At 51.7% G+C, this 13,644-nt stretch overlaps 1 protein-coding gene across 1 annotated transcript in view; it reads right to left on the bottom strand.

Annotated features, from left to right (window-relative positions):
* Nucleotides 1–11,610, bottom strand: part of LOC134390254 (collagen alpha-1(I) chain-like) — a 75,687-nt gene extending 64,077 nt beyond the window's left edge. The window contains exons 1-4 of the mRNA XM_063113471.1: nucleotides 11,579–11,610; nucleotides 8,466–8,810; nucleotides 7,877–8,397; nucleotides 7,523–7,608 (exon numbers count right to left, since the gene is read on the bottom strand). Of these exons, the coding sequence (XP_062969541.1) occupies nucleotides 7,523–7,608; nucleotides 7,877–8,397; nucleotides 8,466–8,810; nucleotides 11,579–11,610 (984 nt within the window). The remainder of the gene's footprint in view (nucleotides 1–7,522; nucleotides 7,609–7,876; nucleotides 8,398–8,465; nucleotides 8,811–11,578) is intronic.
* Between the last annotated feature and the right edge of the window lie 2,034 nt (nucleotides 11,611–13,644).

The following is a 13,644-nucleotide window of genomic DNA, read 5'->3' as shown; positions in this document are numbered from 1 at the left end:
ATTTATGTATAAGTGTTTGTGTGGAAATATATTCTTATTTCTCTAGTTATTTACCTGGGTTTTTTTCAATTAATTTTACTTATTTATACCTTTTTGTATGCTCTCAATTTTTTTATAATAAAAACATATTTTTTAAATATTTAATAACATTATAATCTTTGCTGCTTCATTAAAAGACATTCTTAAGTGAAACTGGCATTCCTTTATTTACTGATTTATCTGTCACCAGGTGTGTGGTGAGGAAAAATACCAAGAACAGGAGTTTGACGCCACTGCCTTGAGTTATGCTAAAGGACCAGCCGTTTCACCCACCATTGCTCTAGTACCACCTGAGAACTGCTGTCATAGGACATGTCATGGAATCTTCACAAGGGCCATATTCCCTCTGTGTGTCACTATCTCCATTTTCAGATGAGAGCCCTGGACTTCAGAAAGTTTAAGTAACTTGCCCAGGGACATATCAGGCAGGAAGTGGCCGTCTTGGTTTAAACCGAGGCCCTCTGACTCGCAGCCAGTCACAGGCTGTTTCAGTTGTGTCTTACAGAACATGCAACCATAGGGCATGGACCTGGGGGGGCTGGGAATCTCCTCTACCCCCTCCCCAGCCCCTCACCTCCCAGGGTCTTTGGGGCTCACCATCTACCTCAGGGGAGGCCTGGGGACGCCTCTCAGCCTTGCACTGGTAAGGACCTTGGCTTCTATGATGATCTGCCCCCTGGGCACCTGTGGTCCCTCCAGCAGAAGGAGACCTGAGGAGGGTGGGGGCCTGGCCTCCCTGGGAGGCCCCAGACTCCGGGGCTGGGTGGCCAGTGGCAGGCTCAGTCCTTGTTCCTTCCCTGCCTCCTGCAGCAGTGGTAGCAGCCAGCACAGTTCCCTACATCAAAGAGTTAATCCAGTTTCTCTCTTGTGTTTCCCCCCTTGCCTCTTGAAATGCCAGGATTGATTTGGAACAAGGGCAGCCTTATTAAAGTGATGTCTTCTCCTCCTCATGGGAGAATGAAACTGGGAGAGGTGGCCCTCCCCCCACCAATGAACTCCATGCTTCCTGCTAACGCTGACTCCAGCCACATGGCATCCTTGAATTTCCTGGGGTTACCTCTAACTTTTCTTGGCTCCTATCGGCAAGGCTGGGTTTCAGTCCCAGGTCTGCTTCCCCCCAGGGAACCAAGCACCTAACCAATAGGCTCTGGTTGATCTTCCCTGCACTCCTGAGGCGTGGAGAGGATGCCCCCTCTCTCCTCCTGCCTGCAGGTCTCCATCTCTCCCTGTGGCATCTAATCGCAGACCCCCATCACTGGGCTGTGACTTCGATCCATCAGAGTCAGCACGATGAGGGACCCATGAGGATGGGGCACCTGGCAGCCCCAAGGAGGATGGGGATAAAGGACTGTGTGTGTTAAATATGCTTTTCTCTAAGTAAACACAGGAGGAGAGACCAGGAGGCTCTTCAGAGACCTCCACCACCCTTAGCCCAAGCCCCTCTCCAGGGCCCCTTCCAGGCTGCCTCACAAGCTCTCCTGCTATCTAGGAAGTTAAGGTGTCGCGGAAGAAGTAAGTTACACATCAGAAAGGACTTCCTTTCCATAAATGGCATAAAGGTTGCTTCCCAGTCATGTTTCAAAACAGCAAGGACGTGCTCAACACATCGGGACCATTATCATCACTTCAGATTGGGATCGATGGTGAGGAAAATGGATTTCTCTCAAATCTACCAGCCCTTAGAGAGCAGGGGTTCTCTGCAGAGTGTCCTGGGAGCTCAGAACACTCACTGGCTGACCTTGCTCGCTCTGGAAGGGGACGAACAGGCACTACCCCTGGGGTCCCTGACCACTCGCGTGTCCCTAGCCGGCTTGGCCCTGCCCTAACAAATCCTGCCCCATTTGATTTCACAGGAAGTTGAATCTGGGAGTGGGAGTAGGGAGGGGGATTAAAAAGAAGGCCAAGAAAGGAAAGGGGGGGGGATGAAGTACAAGGTATCCTCTTCTCTCTCTCGCTGTCACATGTATGCATGCACACACCACTGCACTTGGTGGTATCTCTCTGCTCTCTGTTTCTCCACAGCTGAGCAGGAAGCTGGGAGAAGAGCGCCTCTCCCCCGCAGCCTCTCCCTCCTGGCTGCCATCACCACTCCCCGAGCCCCTGCCAAGCAGCCTCCCTCCGATCCCTACCTGAGCTGCAGAAGCACATGGAAGGCCCAGAGGGAGCCCAGTGCTTGTGCCTCAGTGGCCTCTGCTGGGCCACCTTGCATCACCTCCAGGCCATCCCCTCAGTCCACTGTACCTGGGTATGGGAAGGGTTAAGATCCCCCAGTCAAGTGCATCCTCAGTGTCAGAGCCCCCTCATGCCATTCCCACATTCAATTCTATTTTCCCATCTCCCTAGTGCCATGCTCATAATTACAACCACATATACTTGATAGTAGGATGCAAGGAATAGTAATGGGTAAATTCCACCTCTAATTGCAATACTCCCTAATTGCTAAATTCTAGAGCCGCCACATCAACCCAATTCTGGGAAGTCCTGCCAGGGTTCTCCATGAGCTGAGGGCTCCCTGGCCCACTCAGGGGCACCTGGTCCTCACAAATGCCTCAGGGGAACCTCCCTGACTCCCTGCCCAGCACCGTCCTCTCCTGGTCCCAGACTGCCCAGTGATGAGGTCCTTAGGTTTCTCAGCTTCTTTGCAGGTGGAAGAGAGGAAGTGAAGAAGGCTCCGTGGACTGAAGAAAACCTGGCCTGGCAGGCAGCTACCCTAGGTCTGAGGAGCATCTGGAAGCCCTGCCACCCTGCACAGCCATCATGACGCCCCCAGCTGCATCTCAACTCTAGGTGTTGGGGAGACTCAAGAGAGGAGAAGGGACCCCATACCATGCCCTTGGGGAGCTCCCAGGCTGACGTAGGAGATATGGTTATGTGGAGTTTCCCTTTACATCCTGGTGCTTTGTGTACAGTGGATGCTCAGTCCATTGGAATGGAGAGTGGAGGAAAGTAGGAAATCAGGATTCAGACCATGTTTGGACTCCAGCAGCCCCTGCATGCGAGGCTTGACTTTTGGGCTGAGTCTCATGGGGATCGGACTTCTCAAGCCTGGGTTCTCTGAAGGAGAGGAGCAGTAAGACACCAACTATCTCCTATTTCTTCTGTCTTTGCAAGGAGTCCCCCTCCTTGGCTGCTATGGTTTGAATGTGACCCCCAAAAGTTCATGCATTGGAAACTTGGTCCCCAAAGCAGCAGATTTAAGAGGTAGGACCTATGGGAGGTGTTTGGGTCATGAGGGCTCTGCTCTTATGAATGAATGAATTCATTCATGGATTAATGGGTGATCGAAAGAGTGGGTTAATTATCACAAGGGTGGGTCTGTTATAAAAGCCAGGTTGGCTCTCTCTTGTGAGCTCCCTCACCGTGTGATGCCCTGTGCCACCTCGGTACTTTGCAGAGAGTCCCCACCAACAAGAATGTCCTCACCAGATGTGGCCCCTTGACCTTGGATGTCCCAGCCCCCAGAACCGTAAGAAATGAATTTCTTCTGTATATATTACTCAGTCTCAGGTATTCAGTTATAGCAACAGAACATGGACTGAGACACTGGCCTATCCCCATGCCCCCTCCACACACGCATGCACATGCACACACAGGTACACACATGCACAAACACACAGTTGCTGGGCTTCAGAGAAACCATTTAATTATGAAATTGGGAAACTGCAGAGCCTTTGGGTGCTGATGACATGACCCACCATGGCTCCTGCCTACCCGCTTCAGAGCGGGAGCTCCTGGAGATGCCAGAGCCTTACGGAGAGGCCCAACGAAACACAACACCAGGGAGGGAGAGCTGATTCAGTTTCTCTGAGGGATCACTATCTAATTTTTTAAAAGCCTGCTGCCTGGTTTCAATCATCCAGACTTAATGACCTCATCCCCAGGACCCTGACCGCATTCTCCAGCTGGTGAGAACGGTTGGGGGAGAGGAGGCCATATGGAGGGAAGAAAAGTTCTGACCCACCGCTACAGTGGCCCGGGAAGCCCTCCAAAGTGCCTATGATATGGAGATTTTGAACAAGTCACATTACTTCCCCGATCATTGTAAAATCAGAATGGTGATGGCTGCTCCACGACCTGATGGTGGAACTGACAACTGTCGTGATGACAGATGTGACAGCCCTTTCTGAACTGCTTTATTGTGGAGGTGGGAGGTGCGGGGTGTGAGGAGGGTCTGCGTTCTGCGTCCTCCCTGCACGTATGACCCACGGAGGGTGCTGGCAGCTAGGTGCTCCCCTGCAGTCCAGACTCACAATGACTGGTCAGGTCCCTCTGGACCTGATCCAAATTTACCCATCACCCTGGCCACTTCCTTGCACTGTCAGTTGCAGGGATGACAATGAAGGATTGCAGGACAAATCCTTCCCAGAAATTAAGCTTTGGCAAGAAACGGCTTGTTAGGCGTAAAGAACTGCCTGAAAGTTAGGGGAGGAAACACTGGAATGGCCACCAAGCACGTTATAGCAGCTCCTTTCCTTGAGTTGTGAAGAATAACAGAGATGGAAAATACTCCCTCCAGGTAGAAAACCCAAGAAAGAGTCCTGTTTGTGGGAAAAGAACATGATGGAAAACACACGATACTCCCATGTGCTGGGCACTGTTCTAAACACTTTATAGGAATTAATTCATTTAATACTCACCAAAACCAACCTATGTTATAGATGTGAATTTTAGTTCCATTCTGCAGATGGCAAGACTGAGTAACAGAATTTGATTCACTTGCCCAAAGTCAGAACAAGTGGTGGAACCCAGACAAACCCAGGCAATCTGGCTATTGTCACGACACCGCCTCTTAGATAAAGGCTGTACGACTTGACTGCAGTGAAACTGTATCATTCATCACAGGCTTCCTGACCCCAAGAGACTCCAGGACTGAATCCCGGCTTCTCTGACTGAGAGGAGGGTGAACGATTCACTTGTTGCCTTGTGTATGGATTATTCACATAGGGAATTTAAAATTGCATCTGCCCAGTGGGCCATGGGCTACTTTTAAGATAGTATTAATAGTTATTGTTTATCTAATATTACCCTGTGAGGGAAGTATCATTACCTCCATTGATAGAGAAAACTCTTCAGACTTGGTCGGGTCACCCCATTACATGCCTTAAAGCATCCTGTATACCGTCACAGCACTTGCCACAGTTGAGATGAATTCTTTATGTAATTATTGGTTTGACTGTGTGGTATTCACTAAATTATAAGTGCCATGAGGGCAGGAGGCAGTCTGTTTTGCTCCCTCCTGAATCCGTATTGACTGGCATAGCTCCGGCACACAGCAGGCTCTCAAAAAGTAAGAGCTGAATAAATGTGGAAACTGATGCTCAGAGCACCTGAGTAACTTGCCTAGGTCCACTGGAATGCAAAATCCACAAGGGCAAGGGCTTTTGTCCATTGTGTTCACTGTCCCATCCATAGTGACTAGAACAGTGGCACATAGTAGGTGCTTGCTACTAAAATCCTTGTTGCATGAATGAATGAAGTCACACGCTTTGTAATTAGTGGCCCAGAGATTTGGACCCGGGCTTGTCTGCTCCCAGCCTCTATGCTTTGCTGCTTCCTACTTTAACCACTGCCCTCTGTTCCTCCCTCTGGCTTGCCATTTCAGTTCTTAAAGAGTGTCTCCATTCCCTGGGACTTCTGTGATGTCTGGCTCATGAAAAGCAAATCCAGCTTCAGCTAGAACCTCCCTAGCTCAGGAAAGTCCACACAGAGAATCCCAAAGCCAAGTGAAATGGCATTTCTACTCATCCGCACCCTTCGATCATCACAAGCATGCTTCTGTCCAGGAAAGGAACTGATGAGCTCTTCTTCCAGCCCACTGAGCCCCAAGCTCATCCCATTCTGTCCTCATTGTCCTTCCTGTACCACTGCTTCAGGCCCACTCGCTGTCCCTCTATCTACTCTCCCCTGAGAGGGCTGTACAAGCATGGTGGGGAAGAGATAAGAGACCCAGCCGAGACAGGACAAAGGCTAGGTAGAGGCAGAAGAGGCCACTCAAGGTCAGACTTGCCTAGGGGCTGGGGAATATTGGGGTGGCTTGGCCCCCAGGGCTTGGGGAGGAAAGGGAAGAGGCTTCTCCAGCCATCTCCAAAGCCCATCCACCGCCAGGTCTCTGCAGTGCTGGGAACAGACCTGTCACATCCACCTGGAAGCTTCCTGAGGGTGAAAGGAATAGATTAAGCCCCGGCTACAGTGTGAGGTCAGGAGAGACCAGACCCAGCTCTGCAAAGGGTCTCGCTGGCCCTGCCAGGTGCTCAGCAAAGTACATGTTTTGCTGGGGAATAAAACTAACTCCAGTCATAAGATGAAGCCAGTTGTATGCCCCTCTGTAGGGAAAGGAGCACAAACACTAACACCTTACTCTTCCCCTTGTCCTGTTCTGTGGATGGCAGGCCCCAAAGGTGAAATGTACTTGTATGTATAACTCCCCCCCCCCAAAAAAAACCTCCCATGTTTCCTGGGAAAAGCTCCTGGACTGCTAAACAAAGCCGGCTCACAACAGAGTGGTCTGGTCTCTCTTCCTCCAGGGCTCCACGGCTGCCTGAGACTATAATTGGAAACTTACTTCTTCCTCCCCCTCCTCAGCTTTTCCAAAACTCCCCAGCTCCTCTCTGGGCAAGGTGAGGAGGGGAGATGGTGAGGATCAAGCCCAAGAGGTCCCCAGAAAAAGCCAGGCTCCCCAGGGAGTCCTAGAGGATGATGCCAGGGATCTGTCTGGGAGCCAAGCAGGGCAGAGGCATGCCACGTGGAGGGAGGGAAGCCCACGAGCCAGGGTTCAGCTGGCACTGGCCCTTCCTCAGGGCCATGGGGGGGAGAAGAAGGGTTGCGGCTGGACTCCCTAGGCCAGGCTGCAGTGTGTCTGGCGTGGACCCCTGATGCTGATTCACCCCTGGGGCCGTGACAAGCTGCAGCGTGCAGTGCCTGCCAGGCCACCACCACTCTCCAGGACACCAGGCACGTCTTACTGCGTCAGAGCCGCCCTGCCCCCACCCACCTGCCCCTCTGGCCAGGCCTTAGGGGCATTGGGCATGGCTATTTTTTTCAGCACCTGTTCTGGTCACAGAGATGTTTCTAGCAGCCCAAAGGCTGGAATTTGACCTAAGCAAGGGGAGATGTCTGGAAGGATCAAGGGCTGCCCTGCTCCTCACTGTCACCCTCTCTGATGAAGTGCCCAGGTTACCAAGAGAGAATAGATTGGATTGAGGACAATCTATTACACACGGGAGAGGCCCACTCAGGGCAGCAGCAGTGGCGGGGGCGGGGGGAAGGGTACCCTCTGGCTCTCCACGTCAGTCCACCTTCCTGGCTTCCCGGGTGCCCCCAGATCCTAAGGATTTCATCGTCCTCATGCCCACCCCATTCCCACCTGGACCTACTCGCCCCACCTGGCCCCTGCCAGTCTCTGCCGCCTGCAGTGGCCCCCTCCTGGCCAGTGCCTGCTCTGTCCTAGCGCTCCCTTCTGTCTGCTGCGGTGGGGCGAGCGCACCTGCTCCTCCACCTCAACAGGGGAGGAGGGGAGCTGCAGAGGGAGAGACCCGCACACAGCACGGGCTGGGGGTGTCCGGGAGGCACCTGTGGGATGTGGACATGAAAGGGGGGAAGGAGGAAGGAGGAGCGGGGACCTGGGTTAGTGGGATGGAGAAAGGATAAAGCCCCTCTTTTCTGTTAACAGTAAAAACCCTGTGCCCTGAGAGGGCTGAGAGGATGCAGTCAGCGGACGAGGGGACCCCAGGTGGGAAAGGTAAATGCAAGAGCCCAGAGAGGGGGTTGGGGCCGTGTGCGCTTCCCCGGCTGGCAGCGGGCGCGGGGCGAGGGGCGCGGGAGCAGGGGCCGGACGCACGTCCTCGGTCGTGCTGAGTCACGGGGTTCGGGAAGAGGCGAGGGGCACCCCCGGCCCCCCTCGCGTCCTGTCCGGGCTCCTCTGGACCATCACTGCCAGGCAGTCCCTGCACTCCGTCCCCCTGCTCCGGGGTCTCGGGCTCCCAGCGTTGGTGGACCCTCCCCGCCCCTCCCACGACGGCGGGGCGGCGGGTCCCCGACGCTTGAGCCGGTGGTGAAAGAACCTTCGCTGGAAACCGCGCGAGCCGCGGGGCCGGGGACGACGCGACGCTAGTCGGGGGCGTCCCGACGACAGGAGAGCGGGGCTGGGCGCGGGGCACGTCGGCCCGCCGCTCGCTCTGCAGCTCGTCGCAAGGAGGCCCGGGGAGGAAACCTGTCCCCGCGCCCCAACCCGCGGGGTCCGCTCCCTCCGGGACGCGCCTCCACTCCCCGGAAGGACGGCGCGGGCACCGGCCCCCTGGCCGCGGACTCGCCCGACCCCACCGACCTCCTGGGAGCCGGACCCCAGCCCGTGCCCCTCGACTCAGTCGCAGGGAAGGGGAAACTTTCAGGGGGAGGTCGGCGCCCCACGGGCGGGGGGACGGACTTACCGGACAGAGACCCGGAGGAGGCGGGAGAGACCGCGGTCCCCGATGTCAGGGGGCGTCGGTCCCCCCGGGGCGCGGAGGCCCCGCCCCGCCCCTGCCCCAATCGGCCCCGAAGTGCCGCCGCCGCAAGACTCGCCGAGCTGGGCAGTCTGCGCCGAGGCGGCCTGATCGATGGGCCGGCGCGAGCGCTGCAGTGACGGGAGGCGGGCGACGGGCGGGCACCGGCAGCGGGAGGGCGGGCACCGGCTGCGGGAGGGGCGGCGCGGCGGACCTGCCCTGCGGGGACCGGGCCCCTGCCCGCAGCCCCCCAGGCTTTCAGGCCCCCGCGACTGCTCAAGGTCACAGCGACTGCTCCCCGGGAAGGACGAGCCCGACAGGCAAAGGGGCTCCGTCCTCCCCGCCCGAGATGGGCTGTCCCTCGTGAGCCCGCTCCTTCCCCACAACCCCCCAACCCCCTGCAGCCGAAGCCTACGTCGGTGGGCTCGGGAGCCCCCACACACATTTAGGGACCCCTGAGCCCTCTCTTTTCCCCTCCCTCCTCTGCAGGCTGCCTCTACCTGAGCAGGTCACCTGGATGGTGGGCGCTTCTAACCTAAAGCATTGTCTCTCGGAGAACGTAAAGGTGGCTGCGACCTGTGAAAATGGAATGGGTGGGGGAAGAGAAAGGACTGGGAGATGGCAAGGAAGGTGGGGAGGAGGAGGAGCTGGTAGGAGATGGAAAGGAAAGGAGGAAACCACCGGTTATCAGTTTTCATAGTGGTAAGACATCCCTTTTAAGGTGGGCGTTCTGGGCAGTTTGCAGATGGGGAAAGAGTCCCTGCATGGTATGTTGGGCCAAGGAGCTGCAAACAGTAGGAGGTGGAATTGCAGAAGAGCTTGGGGAGCAAGAGAAGGGTTGCAAGTCGAAGTGGAGCCCTTCCTAGCCTGCCCAGGCGTTCCCGAGGCGGGAGGAGGAGGGGACACAGGACACAGCATCAGGATTTCCTGATGGCACAGTTTCAATATTCACTTTAACTCTTTTGGAGTCAACTTTTATAATAGGACTGCAGCATCCTGCCTCTCTCCTGGGTACCAAATAGTACATGGGCAAATTAAAACCACAATGAGATATCGTATTACTCCAATTAGAATGGCTATTATCAAAAAGACAGAAAATAACAAATGCTGGCAAGGATGTTGAGAAGAGGGAACTCTCCTCCATTGTTGGTGGGAATGTAAACTGGTACAGCCGTTGTGGAAAACAGTATGGTGGTTCCTCAGAGAACTAAACATTGAACTGCCCTATGACTCAGTAATCCCACTACTGGGCATACACCCAAAGAAAATAAAATCAATATATCGAAGCAACACCTGCACTCCTGTGTGTATTGCCATATTATTCACAATAGCCAAGCGGTGGAATCAACCTAAATGCCCATCGATGGATGAATGGATTTAGAAAACTGTTGTACATGTACACAATGGGATACTATTCAGCTGTGCAGCAACATGCATGGAACTGGACACCATCATATTAAGTGAATTAAGCCAGGCACAGAAAGACAAAAACCTCATGATATCACTCATTATCTCTACTCATGATCTCACCAAAAAAAAAAAAAAAAAAAGGCGTTCTCATACAAGTAGAGAGTAGATAATGGTTACTGGGGGGGGGAGTGGGGGGAGGAATCTTGGTGAGCTATGGGTATGAAGCTATGCTATCTACCCTCAGTAAATCGATATGCAGTAATATGCATGTAGTGAAACACATTACACCTCACAAATACGTACAATTAAATGTTAAAACTTAAAAAATACACAGCCTGAAGTCAGTCCTCAAAACATATTTGCTGTGAGAGAGTAAGTGAGAGGTGGAATGAGTGCACAATGAAGGGATGCAAAGAGCAAGTGGGATTTCAGGGCTGTGGGGAGAGAAGAGGCAGTGGAGGGGCTTGTTCAGATCACTTTGTCAACAATATCAGATAGAACTGGGTGGTCTTGCCTCAAAGCCAGCGGACAAGTGACTGCCTCCTCAGTGGCTGTCATGAAAGAGGGCATGGAAGACCTCTGGGAAGTCCTAAATGAGACTGAATCTGTGCCCACAGCCCCTGAGGCACAGAGGTCATCCCTGCTCACCTGCAGAGCAGCCACAACAAGAGGCAATGGAGGGGAGTCAAGTCTGAATCCGTGAGGAATGACACTGGCCTGATGACAGTTATCATGCTGCCCTGCACATTCAAAGGGGATGCCCAGCCCCACTCTTAGCCAGGTGTGTTGGAGGACTTGTTGCCTCACCAAAGGGGTTGGCTCTACTTCGTTCACTCCTCCCTTCTCCCCATACTGACAATGTGTATCTGCAGGACTCCAGCCAGAGAGAGGGCTGCAGCCCCCTTCCACAGAATGGAGCCCAGCAAACCGGCCTGACACGCTTCAACTCTTCTACAGTGGTCGCCCAGCTGCCCACGATTCCAATCAAAGCCTTGTGCTGATCTGGTGCCCCAATTTCTCCTAAGCACGCCTGGGAATCTAAGGTCAGAAGAAGCCAGCCTGCCTTCCCAAACTATTAGGAGAGTCAATGCTGCAATCAATTTGGTTAAATGAAGAATGTGGTGTCCCTGGCTACTGCCGTAATGTTCTTTTAATTCATCAAGACCAGTAGTGTCTGGGTTATAAACCTAATCAGGGGCCCAGCATCCCTCTTGCTTATTCCCCCAGGCTTCAGGAGCTGGAAGAGGAAAGGATGGAAAAGACATCCACTCCTCCACACCCAGCCTATTATTTTGCTTTTCAACTGTTTTTTAAAAGATGAACCCTTGGTAGTCTTAGACCATCTTCACTGAAATGCATGCCCATCGAGGGGCCACCAGGGCAATCCCTCTGCCTCCACACACGATTGTTTGGAGCCCATGAACGTGGCGAAGGCCTGCCTATCTACTACTGACAGTTATCCAGGGAGAAAGTCTACAGCTCCCGTGATTACGCTGTCTCACCATGTTCTTCTGAATAGTGCCTCCTGGCAGTTCCCTTCCCTGGTTTTTCCTAAGTAGGAGAGAGAAGAGAGCAGGGAACTAACTACAGCATCTTTCCCCCATCACAGCTCTCCCTGGGGACTAAAAGCCCCTGTGCCCTCCCCCTACCTGTGACCCATCTTCTGCTTAAAGAATTCCATTTTCGTCCATCCTCCCTCACAGGTCTACAAGCACTTGCACTACCTAACACTTGGATTGTTTTTCATGTGTTCTGGTGAGGCCTTTGTCCTCATAAAGCTTTTCAAAGCTCTGCTGTTAGAGCAAAGAGAAAAGAGCCAGAACTGAGGTCGCCGGGAGTGGGAAAGGGGGAGAGGAAGGGAGGAAAGGGAGGGATTGGTAAAGGGCCATGAAAACCGATTACATTGTATAATGACAAATATGCTAATTATCCTGATTTGAACATAAAAAAGAAAAAAATTAAATAAAAAAAAAAGTGAGGAGAGACAAAGAAAAGATCCAAGACAGGAGAACCAGCCTTCCTCATTGCAGCCCTGGCCAGCTCCCGTTTCCTGCTTTCTCTTGACACACAGAGGAACACAAACACTCGTTCTGGAAGCTGTCGTTCCCACCGCCTGCTCCCTGCACACATGCACAGTGCTCTTCCTGAGCAGTCTGTGGTGCTCCTGACAACTCAGCCCACAGCGACTGAACTCTTCTCTGCTGCACACCTGCTTTTTGCTTGAGTGTAACCAAGTAAATGGTGTTAAAACTCACATGCAGTTCCTGTCACTAAAGCTCTTGGTATTCGTCTTCTCGACTGATTTTGTAGACATACAAAGCTTAAATGTATTTTAAATTTTATTTAATGTGTTTTATGCTAGAGTCCACTTAACTTTCTGATATCCCATAAAAATGCTTTTAATACAGAAGACATTAACTAATCAGATAGGGGAAATGAAACATGGATAAGGAAAAGTTAAATACCATACAATCCATATGAAATCTTAGGTTTTTATTAAAAAAAAAAAAAACAAACTTGGTCTCCTAGGAGGTAGTGAAGGGCAACTCATACAGGGAGCTGATTAGGTAGACCGCATAGACGGTCCCCGACTTACTGACTTACGGTGTGAAAGCAATATACGCATTCAATAGAAACTGTACTTTGAATTCTGGATTTTGTTCTTTTCCTGGGCTAGCAAAATGCAGTATGATACTCTCTCAAGATGCTGGGCGGCAGCATTGAGCTGTTCTGTTTTTCACTTTTTGTACAGTATTCAATAAATTACATGAGATATTCAACATTTTATTACAAAACAGGCTTTGCGTTAGATGATTTTGCCCAACTGTAGGCTAATGTAAGTGTTCTGAGCACATTTAGGGGAGGCTAGGCTAAGCTATGATGTTGAGCTTAGATGTATTAAATGCATTTTTGATTTACAATATTTTCAACTTAACAATGGGTTTGTCAGGACATAACCCTCATTGTAGGTCAAGGAGGAATTATTTATTCTCCATGCAATGGAGAAAACAATAAAAACAAAAAATACTGAGCTCAAATAAAACTCTTAAATACAACAGAACAGGGTGGGTAGAGGAGGACTACTTACCTATAACTTTCCACTCTTAAAAGGGAAGCATTTAAAAATTTTCAGGACCATATCTGGCATATAGAAGAAATTCACTAAGTCACAAATAATCACAGAATTGTATGAGATCTCAGCAACTAGAGAATATCATGATGGCTTCATATTTTCACATTTTCTATACCCTAACTTGTCTGAAAGTAAAAATGATTTTTTTTTTTCTTTCTTGGAGTCAATGGGAATAATAACCTGAAATACCAGAGCAGACTGTTTGTCCTTCCTCAGTGAAGCACCAGTCACACACATGTCCTATGTCCCAGGTAAGGTACACTGAGCCTTAGTTTTCATCCCTCTAATGGAGGAGAGGGTTCTTCTGGATTATTTTGCCCAATGTCAAAACTGCCCCCTGTCCTGGCTACTTCCCCTTACACTCTTTTGGTGAATCCAAAAATGAGGAAGAGATTCTATCTGCAAGGAGATGGGTGTCTTCTGGAATGGGAAGAAGAAATGGTTCAGAACTAGCGATCATACAAGGTCGGGAAGTCTTTCCTTTCCAGAGGGCAACGTGGGCTTTGATGCTACCCATCATCAAGGAGAAGAAAAGCAAGATGGTCGAAACATTTTCTGAATAATTAACTCTGGAACTTTAAT

This window comes from Cynocephalus volans, chromosome 11, assembly GCF_027409185.1.
Source record: "Cynocephalus volans isolate mCynVol1 chromosome 11, mCynVol1.pri, whole genome shotgun sequence".
Lineage (NCBI taxonomy): Eukaryota > Metazoa > Chordata > Mammalia > Dermoptera > Cynocephalidae > Cynocephalus > Cynocephalus volans.
Note: the sequence above shows the minus strand (reverse complement) of the source record. Positions and strands in the feature narration are given on the sequence as shown.